The sequence below is a fragment of the Tympanuchus pallidicinctus genome, unplaced genomic scaffold, assembly GCF_026119805.1.
Source record: "Tympanuchus pallidicinctus isolate F22 unplaced genomic scaffold, pur_lepc_1.0 scaffold23, whole genome shotgun sequence".
Classification (NCBI taxonomy): Eukaryota; Metazoa; Chordata; class Aves; order Galliformes; family Phasianidae; genus Tympanuchus; species Tympanuchus pallidicinctus.
Window position 1 is genome coordinate 1,034,371 of NW_026294740.1, and position 22,660 is coordinate 1,057,030.

General features: G+C 47.4%; 1 protein-coding gene across 1 annotated transcript in view; it reads left to right on the plus strand.

Moving 5' to 3' along the window:
• Positions 1–22,660, plus strand: part of DNAH9 (dynein axonemal heavy chain 9) — a 188,826-nt gene that overhangs the window by 33,632 nt on the left and 132,534 nt on the right. The window contains exons 21-36 of the mRNA XM_052688193.1: positions 637–767; positions 1,875–2,001; positions 4,731–4,883; positions 5,820–5,945; positions 6,580–6,819; positions 7,255–7,415; positions 8,792–8,948; positions 9,725–9,829; positions 12,261–12,418; positions 13,722–13,860; positions 14,605–14,892; positions 15,988–16,198; positions 18,428–18,555; positions 19,053–19,161; positions 20,666–20,813; positions 22,384–22,558. Of these exons, the coding sequence (XP_052544153.1) occupies positions 637–767; positions 1,875–2,001; positions 4,731–4,883; positions 5,820–5,945; positions 6,580–6,819; positions 7,255–7,415; positions 8,792–8,948; positions 9,725–9,829; positions 12,261–12,418; positions 13,722–13,860; positions 14,605–14,892; positions 15,988–16,198; positions 18,428–18,555; positions 19,053–19,161; positions 20,666–20,813; positions 22,384–22,558 (2,556 nt within the window). The remainder of the gene's footprint in view (positions 1–636; positions 768–1,874; positions 2,002–4,730; positions 4,884–5,819; positions 5,946–6,579; positions 6,820–7,254; positions 7,416–8,791; positions 8,949–9,724; positions 9,830–12,260; positions 12,419–13,721; positions 13,861–14,604; positions 14,893–15,987; positions 16,199–18,427; positions 18,556–19,052; positions 19,162–20,665; positions 20,814–22,383; positions 22,559–22,660) is intronic.

The following is a 22,660-nucleotide window of genomic DNA, read 5'->3' on the forward strand; positions in this document are numbered from 1 at the left end:
GTGCTTTTGTGGCCTGACTTGGGAAGAAGGGGAGGGGGAATATCCTGAACATAGCTTTATTTATTCTTCACTGTTCTAAAAATTGAGGATCCTCACTAGGCACAGAGCATATCTGTCAGTGTCTCCCTCTGCTGCCACAGGGGGTTTCCATGCCCCACTTGAAGCAGGGAGAGGCTCTGCTTGCAGGAGACACATCCCCATTTTGGAGCACTGATGCTCTGATGCTGTACCAGGAAGGGAAGAGTGCATGGAGTCAGTGTCCTTTCCCCTGTGTGGAAATGTCTGCTGCTGCCGTGGCCAGGGAGGTTTGTTACACCACCTGAACAAAGGAGAGTAGGTATGAGGAGACATTCAAAGAGCAGTTCAACCCCATGAAAGTGGTGGATCCTAGGCACTGACTTCTGCATGGGTCACTTTATCCATGGCTTCTCTGGGAGCAGTCAGAAGCTGAGTGCCTGTTTTGGGCATTTGGGTGGAAGTGCCCTTCTGATATGGTGGAGGTGTCCCTTTCTGCTCTTGGCACGAGGCTCTCAGTGGGGAATCTCTCCCCTCAACACAAATATGGTGCCTGAAGGATGGGGCCTTCCATCACAGAATTAGTGCTTTACCATGAATATGTTCTCTGTTGCTTTTTAGGATTCCAAACGCTTTGAAGGCATTGATGTTGATTTTAAGGAACTGGCCTATGGAGCTCGGGAAACACCAAACGTAGTTGAAGCCACCAATAAACCAGGCCTTTCGCAACAACTGGAGAACATTCAGAGTAGGTAGGTGGAACTTTGGTCCCTGGATTTTGGCAGAGGCTGGGCTCAGCTGTAATAAGTTAGCTTAACCTGTGCTCTAAGGAGTTCTTTTTAAGACTGCAGGCTTGTTTGCATTCACAAGTAGCAGCACGTCTGATCTTTCTTGAGTCCTTTTATTTGTGATCCATCACCTTGAAGCCCCCAAAGTGGAGCCTGGCTTTGTGTATGTGCAAATTCTCATCCTGCCTATCGATTTGCACATGTACAAAAGTAGGCATTCAGCAGGTTTGAGGAGCACGTGGCCTTACTGCCACCCTAAATACAACGTCTTAAAGGTCTGTTTAGCAGTCCAGGCAGGAATATCTGCAGCAGAGCTGAGCCCATGTTCTTTAATTTACAATATTATTTCTGCATATATACCCTTGGCATATGGAAGATGTAGGCTGCCTGGGAAGAACCTTACTGTCCTGAGATGGATGCACTTCTCACTTACCGTATGAGTTTGTCTGCCTGGAACACACTGAAAGCTTAATACGATAGCTTTTTTCAGTAATAACTATCCTCTTAAAATAAGGTGGTTTTTTAAATATACATATTAGGTAAAGCCAGTGTTGCTCACAGAGGACTAGCTGCATGTTATTTATGAAGTTTGTAAGCTCAGCAGCAGTTTAGCGTGTAAACACTGAAAGATTTATTTTAGACTGGAGCAAACAAATTTCCCTTCAGGCTTCACAAACACAAAGAGCTGACTAGGTTTGAATAAGACTTTAAAATACAGCTTGTTAAAATAAAAGCAGTTATAGAAACTTTCATCCCAGTGTGAAATCACCTGTGAAAATTATGAACTTTTTTAAAGCAGCAAGTCAGACTGCAAATGCTTTCTAGCTTCTTCCACTTCTGTTTTTGCTTTTTTATGAGGCTCCTGGGCTGTTTGGCCCTTGGGGATACAGGGAGACCTGTGAGTTACTACATGCCATGCTGCCCTATTCAGTGAAGGCTGTAAAGGACCACGCTGTAGGCTCAGCTCATGCCTGACATTTTCCTATGGCAAGGAAGAATCTGCCCAGCTGCAGCATGGAACATGAGGGGATATTCTTCTGTCCTGGGTGTTCATTCGCTTTGTTTCTCCAGGCTGTCGCTGTGTGAGAAGGCTTTGGCTGAATATTTGGACAGGAAGAGGTTGGCGTTTCCCAGATTTTACTTCATTTCTTCTGCAGATTTATTGGATATTCTTTCCAATGGCACCAACCCACAGCTGGTAAGCATTGCTCTGTGTCACCTTTGCATTTCCAGGTGTCAGTGATATCACAGCATGTCCTGGGACTCTCTGGTAGCTTATCCTGTCTTTGAGTGCTTTTTCTAACCCACCTTACTTGGTTAAATAATAATTCCTACACAAGCCAACTTCATCTGTCATCTCTGAAAGTCGATGCACACTGTTGTCAGATGTAACCCTGGTGAGGTTTGCAGATGGTTCTGAAAACATTTCTCAAAGCAGAGTTTGTCTGCGTGTTGATGGTGCCAAACCACTGGTGGTGAGTGAGCTGTGGGGAGGGAAATACCATTCTTGAAGATTCAGCTAGAACTTGTTCCTGACCCGGGATCCCCAAGCTCAGGTGCCTCCTGCTGCTGGAAGAGCTGCAGACAGAGCATTTGGATGTGAAAGGAGATGTCCCTTCTGAGACAGAGGAGTCATTTGTTATTCAGCCACTTCTTTCCAGAACCACAGCTCTTGGTGTGCCCTTGTGCCAAACTGAAAGAGGCAAGACAGCTGGTGACCAGGCAGTGGCCATGGCCAAGGCAGGCAGATAGATCTCCTGGTTCTCTCCATCCCTGCACATCTCAGCATGCAGGCTGGGTGTCCAACCTTCTGGCCCAGGTCCTGGGCTTTCTAACCAAGGATGTTTTCTCTGTTCAGTCTGAGTTTTGGAATGCTAAGTGTGGGGAAGTCCCTTGAAATACACAATTCCCCCTGTTTACTTGTAGTGGGGGAAATTCTAGTTTCCTATTTTAGGAAATGACCTCCATGTATGTTTTCCTGCACTCCCCAGATGAGCGTGAACTCTTCCACCAAATTCTGCCCACTGAGAGAAAGGAAGTTTCATAAGGAGCAAAGCAGTGCTAAGGTTGTTCAGTGGTATGGGAGCATGTCAGGAAATGGGGCGATTATGGGCTGCACAGTGCTGTGTTCTGGCTGGCAATGCTTGAGGGGTATCCTTTGTTCCAAGCTTGGCTTATCAAACTGATAGAATTTTGCAGCAAATGGGGAGTTTTGGATAAGGAATAAACTCTTTGTTCCAGCTCTCAGTAGTGGATAACCTCACCTTCAAGCTTTCCATCTAATTAGGAATGTGGATGCATGCGTGGAGCAGGTCTGTACGTGCATTTGACAGTGTTATTATTTATTGCTAACCTTTACCACTGCTTGTACCTGCCTCTGCTGCTGGCTGATTTCAGCCCTCGGAGCATTACAAATGCCCAGTTGATTGATGCATAAAATAGAGAGGAAAAAATAAGGTTGGAAAGAGAAGATACTGTGTCAAAATGCTCTGTGGAGTATGAAGGAATTCTGCGTGTTTTCTGTTAGTTGAATCTATTTGTGAAAGCAAAGTAAATGTCAAGTAGGATCATATGTTAATATACTCTCTGGTTTTCCACTGTATTTTTAAAATCTGATCATCCCTAAAGGAGGATTAAATGCACAGTGCTGTTATCCTCCTGAGCTGGATATTGAACTTGGGTGGATTCAGGTGTGCCCAGGGCTCCTGTGGCAAAACTATAGCAATGGTTGTTGGAAGCCTTGTGAGCAGGCCAAGGCGTGGGATGTGGAGATGAGTGAGCAGAAACTTCTAGATGTAAGAAAAACTTTCTGTGGTTTTCCTTAATGTTTGAAAGGAGAGATTTTAATCTGGGCAGATGCAGAGTGCCAGTTTCTTCTTGAAAGTGTTCAGCATCTTCCAAAGTCTGGCCCTCCTTGGACGTGCATAAGGTGGCTACTGAGGAATGTCAGCTGCAGCTTGTGAGAGCAGGCGTGGTTGTCCTTTGTGAGTCAGGTTTAAACAGACAAGTCTGTTGTCTTTCTCTGAAAGCATCAGCACGCCATGCATCTCAGGCTTTCTCAGCCTCATCACTTAGGAGGCTGCCTCCGACCATCTGCCCATCCCTGGCTGTCTTTGAGAGAGGCAGCTCTGCTCTGGGACTGCTTTGTGAGCCGACCCTTGGGGGAGCATCAGTCCTGGGAGACAGCTGCCTCTGGTGGTGGCAGTCATCTGGTGCACGACTGAATGGAGGTGATCTGGAAGAAGATCTGGTGACCTGCTTGGCTTCCATCGGGAAAGTGCTGATGTTGAGAGCCTGCAGCAGAAAATCTGACACCTCCACATTGGCTTTTCAGTCTCATACAGCTGTGAACAAGGCAGGAGTTGATCGCTTTCATTCTAGAAGAGCTCTTTTGGTCAGTGTGGTTTTGTAGAAGGGCTGGGCTGCTAAGCTGTTTAGCATGGATCTTCATCAGAAATAAAGGTCTCATGATGGAGGAGATCTCGTGACTTCATTGGCCCAGAATTGTCTTCTAATAGGGAGAAAGCAGGGAGATTCACAGCGAATAAAACTTCCCAGCGTGCTGTGAATAGGATGAAGCAGAGCAGTGGCTGGAGACCTTTCATCTTTACATGGTAGGGGAAGTGGGCCTAGGAGGTGATGTAATGCTTGAATGTTTGCTTTCTGTGCTGTTACCCAATGTAGGAGATTTCTCAATGGAAAAATTTGGTTTATTAAGGCATGTCTGCTTTGTGAATTGAATAGAAATAGCTGGAAGTATTGGAAGGGACAGCAGCAAGCTTGTGATCCTGGCCATACATGAAAAGCTGTGGTCGCACTGAGACATTCAAGAGCTTCCTTATAAACATGACTGTTGCTGTGAGTTGTGTATGGTGATGGCTGCTCTCCTTGCCCTGTCTCAATCACTTTATACAATTCCACCTGCAGGTGCAACGTCATCTTTCCAAACTCTTTGACAACCTGGCCAAGATGAGATTCCAGCTGGACTCTGAGCAAAAGCCAACCAAGATTGGCCTGGGGATGTACAGCAAGGAGGAGGAGTACGTCAGCTTCAGTGAGCCGTGTGACTGCAGTGGGCAGGTGAGAGGGAGGGCCTCATCCATCAGAATGGTCTGGGGGGCTGCTCTCCCACACCGTATTTGGGCTTCTGTAGAACTCCCTTAATGAGAGAAAGGTTGGAAGAGGTGCTTGTGTGGTTTAGCAGCTCCATACTTAGTGGCCCTTGGTCCCACTGTGGTTACATGCTCACGGAATTGATGCATTGGCATTGCAGTCCACAGAGGGAACAAAGGGCCTTTTGTCGGCTAATTGGGGTTTCATTTATTCATTTATTTATTTAAGATATTTTGAATGTTAGTCTTACATCTTGTTAAGAATATCCTCATAAGGGAGGAGCTGTGCATTGAAAATAGAACAAGCCCTTCCATGCTACCTCTGCATGGGCATCTTTTGGAAGACAAGGGTTTTTTTCCTATTTTCTCATCTTCGTTCGTTCATAGGATGAATTACTGAGCTACTGCTCAGCTAGTCTGTCCCCACAGCTGTACCTTTCTGTATCAACTCTTACAAGAAGCTGAAGTATGTATCAGCCACCAAACTGCATGGTGATGGGGCATGCTGCATTTGTGCTCTCCTCTCAGTGAGGATTTTGTGGAATACGAATTTCAGGAGGAATCTTGTTCCCCAGTTTGGCAGCACTTCTTGCCTGCTGCTGGCAGATTGCACCTGAGTCCTATCTGTGATCCTTCTTGTGGCCTGGAGGAGGAACATACTGCTCCAAATTACTCATCCATGGAGTTTGTTTTGGTTTCTCCCATAGCTTGAGTTCAAAAAAAATCTTGCCTGTTGATGTCTACCTATGCAAGTTGTCCAGTACCAGAATCATCTAAATCCACTGAGTCTGAAAGAGGCTGAGGCTTGTTTAGAGAGTTGAGATTCTTGTGCCATTCTGTATCTTCGCTTAAGCCAAAAGTGCTTAGGAAGAGCAGATGTGTTACTGTGATTTAATCTCTCCAGGTTGAGGTCTGGCTGAATCACGTACTGAACAGCATGAGGGCTACAGTCAGAGATGAGATGACAGAAGCTGTAATGGCATATGAGGAGAAGCCAAGGGAACAGTGGCTCTTTGACTACCCTGCTCAGGTATCTGCTGGTGTTCATTCATCTCTGCTTGGTCTGGTGCATGAAGAGGCAGCTCTTGGCCTTTTTCAGTCCTGCTCTTTCCTTCTTACAGTAACAGCATCTCGCTGACTGAGAGCCTTCTGCTATGCTGTCCAGTAGCGATGGGGGATGAGTTGTCCTTTATCCTACCATTCTTCTAACAGAATCTCCAGGCTGAGCCCTGTGGTCTGGTTGGGGCTGCAGGGAAAATATTCTCTTGGTTGGTTTATAGTGCTCATGGGCTTGGACAGTGCTGTGTCATAGACAGGTTTGTCTGCCCAGAGAAGGAGAGAGATGAAGATGGATGGTGAGGGCTAATGAGAGGAAAGAGCCCTTCATATGCACCTCTGACAGCTTCAAGGTCTCCAACTCTGCCTCCATTGCTGTGTCTGGCACATGAAAAATGCTCACTTACTAATAAGTAGTTGTTAAATACGTCTGACATGTTTTTAAATGAACATTGCTGAGCAGGTCCCCATTGTCCTGTGTGCTGTGACTGCTGTATCAAAAAACATTTAATTTCATGTCACGGATCCTTTATCTTTGATCTCTCATGGATCACATGCTCTCTAAGTTCTGCTGTTTTCCCTGGTACTGAGCCAGCTCCTTTCCCTAGGTGGCTTTGTCCTGCACACAGATTTGGTGGACGACTGAGGTTGGGATTGCCTTCGCCAGGCTAGAAGAAGGCTACGAGAACGCCATGAAGGAATACCACAAGAAGCAAGTGACCCAGCTGAACACCCTCGTCACCATGCTAATTGGGCAGCTCTCCAAGGGTGACAGGCAGAAGATCATGACAATATGCACCATTGATGTGCATGCTCGGGATGTGGTGGCAAAGATGATAGCACAGAAGGTTTGTGTTTGCAGCTCAGCAAAGTCCTGGGCTGGGCATTGGAGGAGGGATTAAACGAGGGAGAGTCAGCCACATGCCATTCAGCTTGCTGCCTTGGAGGGAGAAACAAGACTGATTGTTACCTCTGCAGAGTTTGCTGTGAGGAGCATGGTGTCATGCTGAGCAATGAAAGCTGGGGTAGAGAAGGAAGAAGGAGAGGACATCGGGAGTGATGACATTTTCCTGCCCCTGGGAAGCAGTGTGTTAATTCCTTAATTTGTTTTACCTGCACATGTAGCTTCTGCTTAGCTACTGAACTGTCATAATGTGAACCCATGAGTTCCCACGCCTTCACCTTTCCAGTTCTCCCCCATCCCTCCTGCGGAGCGGCTGCGCGGTGCTGAGCTGCTGTGAGTTCAGCACAGCACTCTGACAGTGCATGTGGGTGCATTGCAGGTGGACAACGCACAGGCTTTTGTTTGGCTGTCGCAGCTCCGACACAGGTGGTCAGATGAGGAGCGGCACTGCTTCGCCAACATCTGTGATGCCCAGTTCCTCTACTCCTATGAGTATCTTGGCAATACCCCTCGGCTTGTGATCACTCCACTGACAGACAGGTAGGTCCCCGGGAGCCACCATCGCAGCTGGGCTGTGCCGTGCAGTCAGACACAGCTGCCAGACATGGATGGGTTTGGTTTTGACACCCACATCCCCCTTGTTCTTTCTCCGTGTCTCAGCATTCTTGTGGCAGAGCTCTGTCTCTAACCCAGCGGTGATGCGCACTGGGGTATCTGTGCCTCAGATCCCAGGCTGGGGTTTAGCTCACAGATTAATATGTTTGCCTGTGTGTTTGCCTTTGCATGGGTTGTCCACATATAATAATTTTAATTTTAATTTTAACGATAATTTTAGAAAACTTTCATCCTGTCTTGAAGTAGACACCTACTACGTGGTTCAGTTGTCTCTATGAGGATGCTTGGAGGGACTTGAGATGCTCTGCAGTGTCCCAGCTGGCTTCCGACTGCCAGTTCAGAAACATTCAAGTCTTCTGTGGACCCTGTGTTGCATCTTCACTCTCTACTTGGCATCTCAGGTGGCTCAACCATGTTAGTCAGCTGAGCCAAGACCCCATGTATTGTCATTACAGAATCACAGAATGGCCAGGGTTGGAGGGGACCTCATGGATCATGAATCTCCAACCCCCTGCCACACGCAGGGCCACCAGCCTCCCCATTTAATACCAGACCAGGCTGCTCAGAGCCCCATCCAACCTGGCCTTGAACACCTCTAGGAATAGGGCATCCACAGCCTCTCTGGGCAGCTGTTCAGCACTTCACCACTCTCATAGTAAAGAACTTCCTCCTGACATCCAACCAAAATCTTCCCTTCTTTAACTTAAAACCATTTCCCATGTCCTGCAGTTATCTACCCTTTCCAAGAGTTGATTCCCCTCCTGTTTTAGGCTCCCTTTAGGTCATCATGTTTTGTTAACCATATTGACTACAACTCCATGGCTTCTATAGGGAGGTGTGTGGGCATCTAGCATATGTCTGTCATCAGCATGAGAGAGGAGCTTTGGGGCAGCACTGAGTAGGATGATTCCTAGGCCACCTAAGCAAGTTTCTGGCAGTGGTGGGCAATGGGACGCTTTCAGTTGGAGGGCACTGGGTGGCAAGAGGAAGGTCTCTCAGAAAAGCCAGCCTTTTCCTACGTTACCTGGGATGTTCTCAGTATCAGTAGGCAGTATGGGCTTTCAAATGAAGCTTAAATCTGAAGGCCCATCAGCAGACCCTGGTGGAACAGCACACAACCAGGCAGAGCTGGTAACTGATGCAGAGGATGTTTAGCTTCCACATGCACTGTGCTCAGCTACTGCTTTGCAGAGCGAAGGCTCACCAGAGCGCGTTGCTTCAGTCCCTTTGCGTCCCAACAGTGACCTACTGGACCAGGTCTCAGTCTCTTCTCATTTTCCCTTTTTCTTTTGCCATGCAAGATGTTACATCACCCTGACCCAGTCACTGCATCTGACCATGAGCGGAGCACCTGCGGGCCCTGCAGGCACCGGCAAGACGGAGACTACGAAAGATTTGGGGCGGGCCCTGGGCATCATGGTGTACGTGTTTAACTGCTCTGAGCAGATGGACTACAAGGTACTGCAGTGCTGCACCTCACTGCCTGCTGAAACCTCAGCTGGTCCCTCTGGGATCACTGCTATCCACCACCTCGCTCTGCTCCTTTCTGCTGTACTCCATGCAATCCTCTTCCCTTTTCTAAGACTCGCATGTGGCTCTTTGAGAAGCAGAGAGCCGAATCCCTCTCTCTGCCTCATGACACCTTTCCTTCTGGAATTAGTTTTTCATGTGAAATGCTTGAAAAATCTGTGTTAATGCTTCCGCCCTGTTTGTTTCTCCCCACCGTGCTCATGGGCTGATGGCAGGGCTGCCACCTGCCCTGCTTTTTTCAGGGTTCTCTGCCAAATAAAGGGGAAGCCTGCTGAACCTTCCATCACTGCAGAAGGTTGAATCATCAGGTTGAGCTTTGCTCCCTGCCACTCTGGCACGGTACAATGATTTGGTAGCCTTAGATCATATTTTATTCAGCGTATGGGCTCTCCCAGGAAGCAGAGCCATAAGTAATTCAGCACAGGTGACCTTTAAATCAAACGAGTGCACAGATAGATCAAGAAAGTGCAATTAGCAAATCAAGTGGCAAACTGTGTGGAGCTATAAATATTATAATTGAGTTGTGCCTGCTGTTTCCATGCACTCTTCTAAATACCCACAATAGACTGTGAGTTGCTAAAAAATAAACAGACTGGGAATGAAAATAAGCATCCTTTTTTTTTTTGTTTTCTTTTTGGGTTTGATTCCGTTCTTAACGTCACTGTTGTAATTTTGTCGTTCTGTTTTATTTTTATTTCTTTCAGTCTTGTGGGAATATTTACAAAGGCCTTTCCCAGACGGGAGCCTGGGGCTGTTTTGATGAGTTTAACAGGATCTCAGTCGAGGTCCTTTCTGTGGTGGCTGTGCAGGTAAGCGGAGAAGCACTCATAAATACACACAGACAGGGCAGAGTTGTGCTGCACTCATAGAGCAGCAGGAAACGTGGGAGGTGCGTGTTGCTGGTTCCTCAGCATCGTGGCTGAGGGATGATATCCCAGGGTTATCACACGCAAATCACAGCACTGACAACGTGTGGCAGTTATGCTGCAAGTATTTCTGTCACTTCTTTTTCTTCCTGCAATTACAGCATTAGTGTGGAGGCAATACCTTTCTCCAGATCAGTGCATGCTGTGGTTCTGTGCTCCGTCCTGAGGAATACACTTCATCATTAACGTGCTGTGAGATCATTGCAGCCCATCATTTTATAGGGAAGAAGTGTATTATGGCTACTCAGTCTGCTGTGCAGGGAGGAGAGGAGGATGTCTGGGGCTGATCATGGCCTGCTGGGCTTTCTGGTGGTTATTTATTGCTTCCAGTCAGGCACAGCTTTTGTATCATGTGTGACGAATAGAAATATGTCCAAGATCTGTTTTCCTAACACCTGCCTGTCACCAACCCCAAGTCATCTTTCCCTTCTTTTGGTTTTCATGTGGAGTTAATCTCAGTATCTGTAAAGAGGGTGGGTGCAGTTCCTGGGAGGAAAGCCTGCAGCCCCGTGGTGCAGCTTGGTGTCACTGGAACTTCTGCCCACCTGCAGCCTTGGTTGGTGTGCTTGCCTAGGATACACAGTGTGGAATCAAAGCCTAGAGAGGGCTGTTTGAGCTGTGCCTGGCTGTGTGTAACTCTTTTCCCTGTAGGATGATTTCTCATCTTTTTGTTGGTTTATCTGTAGAGACAATGAAGGTCAGGCTGGAGCAGGCTCTGAACAGCCTGATGGAGCTGTGGGTGTCCCTTTTCATTGCAATCTTTAAGGGTTTTTTCCTACTCAAACAATACTGTGATTAGTGAGTTCCATGCAATGCACATCAGCAGCCCTGGGAGAGGGGCTGGTAATGAGAGCCCCCTCCCCATCGTGCTATGGAGCCCTGTTCTCTTGTGTTTGTATGTAATCTGGCACATCCCCTCCTCTTAACGGCCAGTGGGGGAATCTGGAATTAATTTGGAATTACCTCAAGCTCAGTCACATTGGTGCCCTCTGAAAGCACCAGGGACATCCCTGAGGCAAGGTGGGATGGTGAGCCCCCAGCGTCCAACTACCCCAAGCATTTGGGTGGTGGGTGCCCAGCTGCACTGGGATGGATGAAGCAGTTCTGACTTAAGCAGCACTGAAAATGTTGAGCCTTGGGGAACTTCACTGTGGAAAACTGGGAAGCTGAAGGGTTCAACTTCTTCTGCACCCAAGTGTCAGTTGAATGCAGGGTGTTAGGATCCTGGTGTTTGATGGAGGTACAGAGTTCTTGATATGTTCTCTTTTGGGCTCAGTTTTGTAGGAAGAAATGTCTAGAGCCCAGAAAGTTCTGTACTCTTGTAGATGTTTCAGTCAAAGATGTTCTGAACCCCTCCATGGACTCCTCACTCTTCTCATCTCCCTCTAAGCTGTAATTGGTTCCTTACGTGACATCCCAAAGAAGCCCCAGGCGAGTAGAGGCGTTTATGTGCCTTTCCCTCATTTTCTCTTCCATCAGATTCTAGTTGAAAGTTGTCATTGAAAAAAAGTCTTTGAGGATCTTAAAATAAAAGGGGAAGCTGAACAAAAGAAGCCCAGATATGACTCAACTGCTAATGATTCTCTGCTCCTGGCTGGAGAGCCGCGTCTGAGGAAGGCAGCACAGCTGCCATTCCATTGCTGGCTGCTCTTGGGGGTGTAACCATGGCGATGTTTAATTGGCTGCCTTAGTCATGCAGCTAATGTCGATACGGTTCCTTGCAGGAAAATATTCGATTAATTGCTTCTCTTTAAGATGGCAAACAGCGGCGAGGTTAGAGTGGTGAAAATAGATTTCTCCCTTGCTTAAGTTGTGTTGGTGAAGAGATGATGCGTCTTTAATAAACTCGGTTCTTTGGAACCCAAGGAATGGGAAGGACAGCGCTGCAATCAGGCAAATGTAATATTAGTAAGTGAAGGTGGCAGGGGAGGCCTTGCAGCTTCTGCCTGGTGATTTTGGTTTAAATTAAGCATCTGATATCCCAGAAACTTAACAAGTGATAAGTTCTGGGGCCGTTTCCTGCTCCTCACCCATTGCTCTTATGAGAAATAGTGCAACTCTCCTTTCCCTGTTTCCCAGTCTCTTCAGCTTTGTTCTCTGCTTTGTCAGACCTTAGCTGTGATGCTGGCACACAGATGTACTCCAAATGCTATATAAAGATTTATATGGTTGATTAAAAAAGTGAAACAGCAACAATAAAACCCAACCAGTGGTAAGCTGTCTGTCATGGGGCCAGGGGTAAGGAGTGTGGCATCGTCATCTAATGTATTTCTTTGTACTGAACACCATACCAACGTTTTGCCTTGGCTCCTAGGTGAAGAGTGTGCAGGATGCAATACGGGAGAAGAAGAAATCCTTCAGTTTTCTTGGAGAAGAGATCAGCTTGGTACCTTCAGTGGGAATTTTCATCACCATGAACCCTGGTTATGCTGGGCGAACTGAGCTACCTGAGAACTTAAAGGCTCTCTTCAGGTGAGTCCAGGCCAGGTTTTGTGGCCTGTGTAGGGCTGACAGGAGTTGTCTTTTGGGATGTCTAAGCTTGACTTTGCTTTCTGTGATTGGAGAATCACAGATTTCTGCCTTGCACAAGAAGCCAGTACCAGGAGTATAGAGGCAGGGAAAATGAGCTGTGTGCTTTGTGTTGGTGAAGTCAGTGCATGACCTGTCTCACAGGAGTAATTCTGGAAGATAGCATTGCAAATCCTCTGCCCTTTTACAGCTGCAGATCGACTCCTGGTTCTCAGCAAACACAGGCTGTTGTGCCTTTTGGCTCATTTCTCAGTAGCTGAATATTGTAAAAAAGCCCTGGTCCTTCAGCTGGATAGGGCAGGATGGAGCAGGATGCAGGATGGAACGTGATGGTCCTTGGGGCCCCTTCCAACACAGGCTATTCTATGATTCTGTGATCTCCTTCCCTCTCACTTTCCTGTGGAAGAGTTGTCTCAGATAGATAGCCGCAGCCTCTGTCTGCTCTGCTCTGGGACTCGTTATCCCCCTTGTTTCATTATCACACGTCTGTGAGCCTGGATGGCCATTTTTCCTCTGGCACATCACCTGGACATGGGGTTAATGGGCACACACAGGGCTCCCACCCTCAGCTCCCTTCCCCTCTGCTCCCACACCCGCACTGCCTGCAGTAGGAGGGGCCCATCCTCTTTTCAGCACAGTGCTAAGACTTTGCAGAAGGTGGGGGAGAGGCCCAAATCTGAGTCTGTCTGCAGGTTCCTGCACCGAGCCACTGCTGTTATCCTTTTCTGAGCATCACGCAGTATTCACTATTGCTGATTCAGCAGGTTCAGCATCTGCTCTCCTACCCATCAGGATAACACCATTGCCTGGAAACAAACCATTGTAGAAAGGAGATTTCAACAATTATATTTTCTTCTGAAGACTGATTTTTTTTTTTTCTTAATTTTATTTAATTTTATTTTATTTTTTCCATCAGTGCTGACACAAATGTTTTCAGGTGAGCTTCAACACAGCCTCCTGTTTCAGCTCAGGACAGAACTCAGATAAACTCAGGAAGAGCTGGAGAGGGAGCTTCTGTGTCTTTGGGGTGGCATAAGCTGCAGTACAGAATCATAGAATGATTTGGGTTAAAGATCATCTGCAGCCTGCTGTGATCAGAACAGCTGGTAGCGTAGGCTTTTTGTTTTATTACATCCTCTGAATTCAAGCCCAAACCATACTAATATGTAGGCAGCAAACTGCGCCTGTCCCCTCTTTATAAGACCTGTAGTCAAAGGCTCTGCTCTCCTCCCTCCCGTCCTCCTAGGCCATGCGCGATGGTTGTGCCGGACTTTGAGCTGATCTGTGAAATCATGCTGGTGGCTGAGGGGTTCATCGAGGCCCGTGCGTTAGCCAGGAAGTTCATTACTCTGTACCAGCTGTGCAAGGAGCTCTTGTCCAAGCAGGTGAGCCCGTTTCCATGGCTGCACGGAGCAGAGGAGCACCCTGATCCCAAAAGTTGCTCAGAACACAATGCTTTGCCACTGCAGCTCCATGACTGAAGCTTCCCAGCTGTTCTTTAGTGACTGCAATTGTGCTGGAGGCTGAAGGGGGTCTTGGGCTGTCTAAAGGCTGTGGATAAAGTAAGAACATAAGAAGTTACTTCCTGGCTTGAGAGCTCCTCTCATACCTCTTTGTGATCTTTTTCCAGCGATGCCCTTACGGCTCAGTGCTGCTTCTGAGCTGTAACATGCCAACATGCTGCACATGGTAACCTTGTAATGGAGAAACCTGGGTGTTTGGGGCTTCATAATGTACTAACACGACTTTCACTTCATTAACTTGTGCAGATCCGGGCTAGGCTGGACTTGCTTTAGCTTGTTTCATTATTTTGGTGGAACAAATTGCTTAGGTCTTGTTTAGTGCAAGTCCTATTGCTGTTCTGCTGCCAGTGTTGAGTCCCCACGGTAGTAGAAGCAGTTGAATTATTTGACTCTTTAATGCTGTCCCTGAAAAGAATCTCATCCGGGAAAGAAATCAGGTAGCTCAGTCTGGAGGAGGCTTCTGGGCACAATGCAAATATCAGATTTGAACATATTTCTATTGCTGGCTTGTGTGGCTGTTCAGAGCTACTAGTTCTTCCCCCTTCATGGCATCATGGCAGTGTGGTGTCTAAACATAAATTCATCCTTCCTTTTTCTCCTGCATAGGATCACTATGACTGGGGCTTGCGTGCCATCAAGTCAGTGCTGGTTGTTGCTGGTTCCCTTAAGAGAGATGACCCAGGGCGACCTGAAGACCAGGTTCTGATGCGTTCTCTTCGTGACTTCAACATCCCCAAGATAGTGACTGATGACGTGCCCGTGTTTATGGGGCTGATTGGGGACCTCTTCCCTGCACTGGATGTGCCTCGGAAGCATGACTTGAATTTTGAGTCGTTTGTGAGGCAGGCTGTGTTGGACCTCCGGCTGCAGGCTGAGGACAACTTTGTGCTCAAAGTAAGACCAAATAATCAGCTGTGCCTACATCGCCATCAAATTGTGGTTTTCCTCAACCATTTTTGCCTTTGCAGAGGTGGCTCTGTGCAGAATTCCCCTTTCGGTCTGACCTTGGTGGAGGAGACAGTTTGCTATGCTGGTTCTGACGCAGTTGTGCAGAAAGCCAGCACTGACTCAGTCCCTGAGTTTACAAGGGGCCAAACCTTGTTGCTTGATGAAAGCATGACCCCTAGAGAGCAGAGCTTTGTCAGCCAACAGCTATAAGGTATAAATCACAAAATCATGGAAGGGCATGGGCTGTAAGGAACCTTGAGGATCTTGTAGTCCCATTCCTATGCTGTGTGCAAGCTGCCCCTCAGGCTGCCCAAGGCCCGTCCATGTCCTTGAGCACCTCCAGGGATGGGGCACCCACAGCTCTCTGGGCAGCAGTGCTGGGGCCTCACCATCCTCTGAGAATAGAATTTCTTCCTGATGACTGACCGAAATCTCTCCTCTGTTATTCAAAGCCGTTCCCTCTTGTCCTACCACTATTCAACTGTGTAGAAAAGTCATTCTCTGTCCTGTTTACAAGCTTACTTTAAGTACTGAAGGACCACTGCCTGGTGTCTTCTGTTCTCCAGGCTGAACAAACCCAGCTCCCTCAATCTTTCTTCATAAGAGATGATTGGAGCCCTCTGGTGATCTTTGTATCTCTCTTCTGGGCATGCTATAACAGCTCCACATATTTCTTGTGCTGAAGAGCATCAGTCCCAAGACTGGCTCCTGGGAGACATTGCTCATCACCAACCTACACTTAGACAGACCTGCTGACCACAACCCTCAGGCTGTGACCATCCAACCAATTTCTTACCCACTGAATAGTTCTATCACTCAATCATAGGAGGCCACCGTTGGTCAGGCAAAATGGTGCTGGTGATTTATTTGCAGTCTGAGGTTCTCAACCATCATGATCAGAGTGGCTAGATCAAACTGGAGCCAAACCCATTTGCGTATCTTGGTCACATCCTTCTAAAGAAAAGGCACAGCAGAAGCTGCTTTGTAAGTCTGAACTTCAGTATGGCATCGTTGTCTGAAATTTGGGCATGCTTTTTTCAGGTGGTGCAGCTGGAGGAGCTGCTGACAGTACGGCACTCTGTCTTTGTGGTGGGAAATGCAGGCACGGGCAAGTCGCAGGTAATGAGGTCTCTGAATAGGACTTACCAGATCATGAAGCGACGGCCTGTCTGGACAGACCTCAACCCCAAAGCAGTCACCAACGATGAGCTTTTTGGCATCATAAACCCAGCGACAAGAGAATGGAAGGACGGTATGTGTATTTTCTCCCTGAATGGGTGGATAAAGAAGGGTTTTAATTTTTTTTATGAACTTCTTGAGCAACCTAGGAGGACTCCTTGTGTGCAGGTCGCAAAGCCTGGCGTTTGTCTGCTGCTCGCACCCATGTGAGAGTTTGTGGTTGAAAGGATTTGTAGGATGTTTCAGCTATTTGGTCGTCAGATGGGAAGTGTAACATGAGCCTGCTTTATGCTATTGCCCTGAGAGTGTCACGTCCCTTAAGACCAGCAGTTACCAGTTCCTAAATGGGACAGATAAGCTGGAGTGAGCTGGGCCAGTGACAAAAGAGATGTGTGCTGGGGCCCCTCAGCGTGTGCCAGCCCTGAGTTTCTACTGCTGGTAGAACACACACGCCAGCCCTGGAAGTGATGCTTTTCCACCACAGTATTTTCTACCAAGTTGCTTCCTGATCTCTGCAGTACACCAGGACTTGCCAGACTGTCAGTCGTCATCACTCCCAAGGAAAATAAGCCATGTGCTTAAAACTGGCTGAAAGGTCACAGGCAAATCTTGGTTGTTTAATGCAGGAATGCAGTTTTGATTTACGTTTGCAGCTGGTCTGGGAGAAAGGCATTGCCATCAATCATCCTCGGCCAGAATCTCATCAGAGATAAGGAGACAAACTGTCACCCACCTCTCCCTGCCACGGACCCCCTCCCGATGCCCCGCTTTGCTCCAATGTCAGGGCTCATTTCATTTAATTGTAATTAGGGATCCTAAATGGAAAGTGAGGGAGGAAAGTGCGGGATGTAGGCAGAGCTGTGCAGGAGGCTGCAGCAGCAGACGGAGGGCTGCAGGTGGCATGAAGTAGCAGCACAGGATGTGGTAAAGGCATGCACTCTTTCTTGCCTGGCCTGCAACATTTCAAGGGAGCATAGGTGATTCTGCCCTGAGATTTAAAGGCAAACACTTTTTGTGTTGGCCATTCCTGAAAGTTCTGTTTCTTTTGGCCAAATAGCAGCAAGGAGATTTTTCCCACAGTCCAACAGGAGGTGATGCTGTCATCTCATCACTGTTCATTATTGAGAGCTGAAAAGGCTGTACCTGTTAGGTGGTGGAAGGTCCCACGAGGGAGCCCTAAAAGTGTGCTTTATAAAATCAAGCTCCTCTTTTAAGCCTCTTGACAGCTCTGTGGTGTGGATACACAAGGTTAGGAGAGAGGCACTTTTCTCTCTGCTGCTGTCACAGAGCACATGAGGAGAGCATTGATGCTTTGAGACGGTCGATATTTTGGATACTAATGATCTTGGAGCAGATTCAGGGGCAGTTTGCGTGGCACGTGTTCAACATGTGAGGGTCTGCATAGAGGCAGAGCCAGTGGAGTCCCCCTTTGTGACTTAATCTCAGAATGAGATACCCAAATCAGGTGAACTCTTCTGCATTTGCTGTGTGCAGGCTTAATTTTCAGTCATGTAATGCCAATATCCATTCCTGATGTGGGTCACAAAGAAGTAGCTTCTCTTGGAGGAAAGAAGTGTGTTTGTTAACAATTCGTCAGGAGAGACGCTTTGTTTTTCTTTCATGTTTGCCTGATGTTTCTTCATGGAGACCAGCATCTCCCTCAGTGTTTCCATGTGTGGAACAGAGCTGTGGTTTCGTGGAGTTTCCGTTTGCTCTGCAGTACAGCTGCTCTGTTCCCAGCCTCCTTGCTCTTCTTAACATTCATTATTTACTCCCCTCGAGACACTGCATCCTCTCTGTCTCCTTGATTTTACTGACATTTTGTTCTGTCATTCAATGCCATCCCCTGCTTGTTCTCCCCTCAATCTCACTAAAGCCATGACCCAGCGTTTAATGCATCTTGATTTCCCTGAAATATTTTGAGCCACAAAAAAAAAAGAAACATAAGAAATTCCAAGGCAGATTCAAATGGTTTTCCCTTCATTGTGTAACTCATGCTTTCTTTTGCCGCTCAGCATCTCCTTTTTGCTTTTCATACCCCTTATTCTCAGTGGGAATGAAGCTCATGTGTAGGTCTGCAGTCATCTTCAAGTGATGCTGACTGATAACATAATGATTCCTTCAAAGCAGACTAGACCCATATTGTGATACAGAAGTATTTATTACTTAAAACATGTACAGGTGCACGGTGCTCTGAATGCTTAAGATGAAAGCATTAATTATGATAATTTTTAGCAAGATGCTAGAGAAAATAGAGCAGGTGGCAGATTTGTTCATCAGGATATTCATGTCATCTTCCCAGGGCTGTTTTCATCAATCATGAGAGAGCTGGCCAACATCACACACGATGGCCCCAAGTGGATGGTACTAGATGGAGATATTGATCCGATGTGGATTGAGTCTCTTAATACAGTGATGGATGATAATAAGGTAATTAAAATAAATTAAAGCAGCAGACATTGCTTGAACTGCATGGTGTGGCTCAGCATGGGAGAAATGCATACACAGAAGTAACACCTCCTTGAATAATGCAGTTATGATAGGACTTTTTTTCAGCTATACTAAACAGTGTTGCATTAAGAAAATGATACGTGAGGAAAATAGCATGCTTTCATGGGAATTTCCCTTTCTTGGGAAACTGGAATCATGAGTAACCACGATGTCCTGACAATAACTGCAGACCCTTTAAAGGTAGAGAATAGGGCATAATTGTGCACCTTTTCTCTCACCCCAAGGGAGTACTGTTGATTCTGAGTTGTGGAAGAGAGGGATCGTTCCTCTGTTAGAAATCAGTTGCTGTGCTTGGAGGAGCCGATATGGCAGCAACCAAGCTTTGAGTGCAAAGTACTCAGTGCTTGTCAGTCCTGTTCCTGGGGATGCATTAACCCCAGAATTGTGCTGCTGCTCTGTCCGTGTGCCACATGCAGGTGCTGACCCTGGCAAGCAATGAGAGAATCCCCCTGAACCCAACCATGCGACTGCTGTTTGAGATCAGCCACTTGCGCACAGCCACCCCAGCAACCGTGTCCAGAGCAGGTGAGTCCTGGCCTGACCTCACCCTGGGGTGTTGCAGGGGCAAGCTGGGATCCATTGCCATTTACCAGACTTCTGTTGGATTCCACTGGAAGTTCCCAACTTGGGATCACGCTTGTCTTTGAGGGGCAGAACTTATCCCTGAAGCACGTGGGCAAACTGAGGATCCTAAACCCAAATCCGTGCGTCTCGGAGATGTAACCATAGCTCTCTGATGCTGCTGGATGATGACAGCAGCAGCAGTGCTGAGTGCTGCAGCTGTGCAGGGCCCTGTATGGACAATCCATATTCCAGACTGCCTCTGATCTTTAGGAAAAGTGCATGAAGCAAGAGAGGAGGGAGCGAAGGTGTCTTCTACTTTCATATTCAGGGGAGTGAGGCCCAGAGCAATAACATGACTCAAGCAGGACCACGTTCTGACTTTGAGTCAATCAAGAGATGTCATCATGTTGTCTAGGTTGTGTCCCTTCACTGTTAGTGTTTCTTCTCTGCATTTTGTTCTGCAGAAGGGTTGTGAAGTGAATTCACTGAAGAGTGGACATTTCTAGGGGTATATGCAGAATCATAGCACTGGGTTGGAAGGGACCTTTAAAGCCCATCCAGTCTCACCCTGTATCATGGGCTGGCTGCTCCCCCAGCTCAGGCTGCCCGGCGCCCATCCATGGCCTAGGGCACCTCCAGGGATGGGGCACCCACAGCTCTCTGGGCAGCAGTGCCAGGGCCTCACCACCCTTGGGGAGGCAAACTTCCTCACATCTGACCTGAATCTCCCCTCTTTTAGATCTAAATAATTCCCCCTTGCTGTATCACCACATTTCCTGACACAGAGTCCCTCTCCAGCTTTTCTATGTGCCCCTTAAGTATACCGGAAGGCTACAGTGGGGTTTCCCCAGAGCATTCTCTTCTCCAGAATGAGTTCCCTCAACATTTCTTCATAGCAGAGGTGCTCCAGCCCTCTGAGCATCTTCATGGCCCTTCTCTGGACCCACTCCAACAGCTCCTTATCTTTCCTGTGCTGGAGACCCCAGGTCTGGACACAGTGCTTCCAGTTGGGCCTCGTGAGGGCAGAGCAGAGTGGGACAGTCCTCTCCTTGCCCAGGGTACTGTTGGCCTTCTGGGCTGCAAAAGCTCACTGCTGGCTCATGTTAAGATTTTCATCCACCAGATGTCAAACTTCTGTTAAGCCTTCGTGGCGATGGCACCCCCACGAGGCCCCATGCCTGGCTGTGTTGGTGTTGAGGAGCCCACCTGGCACACCCTGCCCAGAGCTGCACAGCTCCTCAGCCCTTTCTGCCTGCTTTTGCCTGCCTTGTCTCTGTGATGAGGGATGGTTACAGTGGTGGGAATGCAGGGCAGAGCAGCAGAGCAGTGCCTGGGCTGTGGATGCCCTCCATGATGGGGCATCCAGGTGTAGCTGGTTGTGTGAAAGTCGCTGAGCAGTTCTGCTGAAGGCCAAGAGTGGTCACTGCTGTGTCCTCAGTGTTATTTTTTTTTCCTCACCCTAAAGGGATCCTGTACATCAACTCAGCAGATCTGGGCTGGAATCCTCCAGTGAGCAGCTGGATTGACAAGCGAGAGATCCAGTCAGAAAGAGCCAACCTGACCATTCTGTTTGACAAGTACCTGCCACCTTGCCTGGACACCCTGAGGACAAGGTACCATCTGCAGTGACTGTTTCCCCAAGGGCAGGAGGACATGCTCTGCTCCCATGCTGGCTGTGCTGGGGCTGTGAGATGTGGTAGCAGAGGGGAGAAGTTTCCTCCTTCCCCTTAAGAGCTTCGAGCATCACTGGCTTAACCACAGAGAAGCAATGAAACAATCCAACACTCCTGCCCTCCTTTATTGGCAGATCTTGTTTTAATCTGATCGTGCCTGTACTTCTTGTGCCAGTTCTGCGTCCCTTGGAAAGTAAATCCAGGACGTCCTAAAGAGAAAGTCTTCTCAAACTCCAAAAGCATCAGGCTGGACCTGCGTCCACCCTAGAAGTTGTTTTTCAGTAGAGCAGGTTTTAGACCACTGCTGAAGAAGAGTTTTCAGTTTGTAGTGCGGGTGGTAGAGAGATCAGATCTCCTTTCTCCTTCTTCCATCTTTTTTCCCGTGTTAGTGAGAGAAAGTAGGATTGCTCTTGAGGCAGTTTTATCTTGAATTTCTTTTCCCAATGCACTTGAACAAAATGAAATTAGTCTGCAGACATCCAGCCTGGATGTATTTCACAGTTGGCCAACTGCCCAATACATATGAACTTGCACTTTTGGAAGGGCCCTGATCCTTCTTGGGTTGAGTTAGTGCCCAGGTGGGGCCCACAGAGAAGTCCTGTGGTTCTTGATCAATCATTAAGGGAAAAAGAGCACTCTTAATCTTCACGTAATGAGAATTGGCCAAAGCAGAGTCCCAACAAATCCGAGTAAGGAAGCTTCTCACATCCTCTGCTTGCTTCCATTTTCCAACAAATGACCAAACAAAAGAACACACCAAAAAAGTCAGGCTGCAGTTGAGCATTAGTGTTAATTGATCAAAATAAGGACTTATCAGAAGAGTCTGAATTAATGAAGACAGCGGCCTTTGGAAATTAGAGTTGGGCAGGAGGTAGAAGGGAGCTGCTCCCTATGAAATGAAGCTGACGGTGGCTGCTAGCAGCAAAGTCCGGAGGACATTTCCCACTCTGCTGAACATTGCTGTGTCAGAGTGTGAAATCCATAGGATCAGCTGCAGGCAGCCCTGAGCTGAGTATTTTGGTAGCTTGCTTAATTCAGAAATTGTAGCACCAACCTTTCAAATAGCTATAATTACTTTATGGAGGACTTCAGTTCTGCTACAATATTAGTTTGGAATTCTGTAAGTGTAGCTTAAATGAATGTAAAATGGCAAGATGAAAGGGTTTATTTTATTACTCCTCTATTTGACCGCTTTTGAACTCCCTGTGTTCGCAGGAAATCATTGCCTTTAGCAAGACTTGCATTTTACTTCTTTCAAGAGGATCAAAGTTTTAAAATGCTTGAAACTTCCGATTACTGTTATTAGTTGTGTGCGTGCCAGCACCAGCAGGTCTGGGGAGGAGAATGGGGGTTTTCTTTATCCCTGTACCCGTGAATAAGACAAGCACTGAAAAAAAGTAAAATGCTAATATTCTGAAAAAAGAATTTCTAGGCTTATCTTCCTGTGTTGTGAGCGATTGTAGTGCTGGACCCAATTACATTTCCCATGCTTTCGATTTCCATCCCTCAGGTTTAAGAAGATTATTCCCATTCCTGAGCAGAGCGTGGTTCAGATGTTGTGTCACCTCCTTGAGTGCCTCCTGACGGAGGAGAACACACCTCCCGACTGCCCCAAGGAGCTGTATGAACTTTACTTTGTCTTTGCTGCTGTCTGGGCCTTTGGTGGATCAATGTTTCAAGACCAGGTAATGAGAAGCCGCTGCTTCATCAGTCTTCTATGCATGTCTCTCTTTTTTTTCCTTCCCTCTTTTTTTTTTTTCCCTTAATACTTTCCAACATGTAGTTCT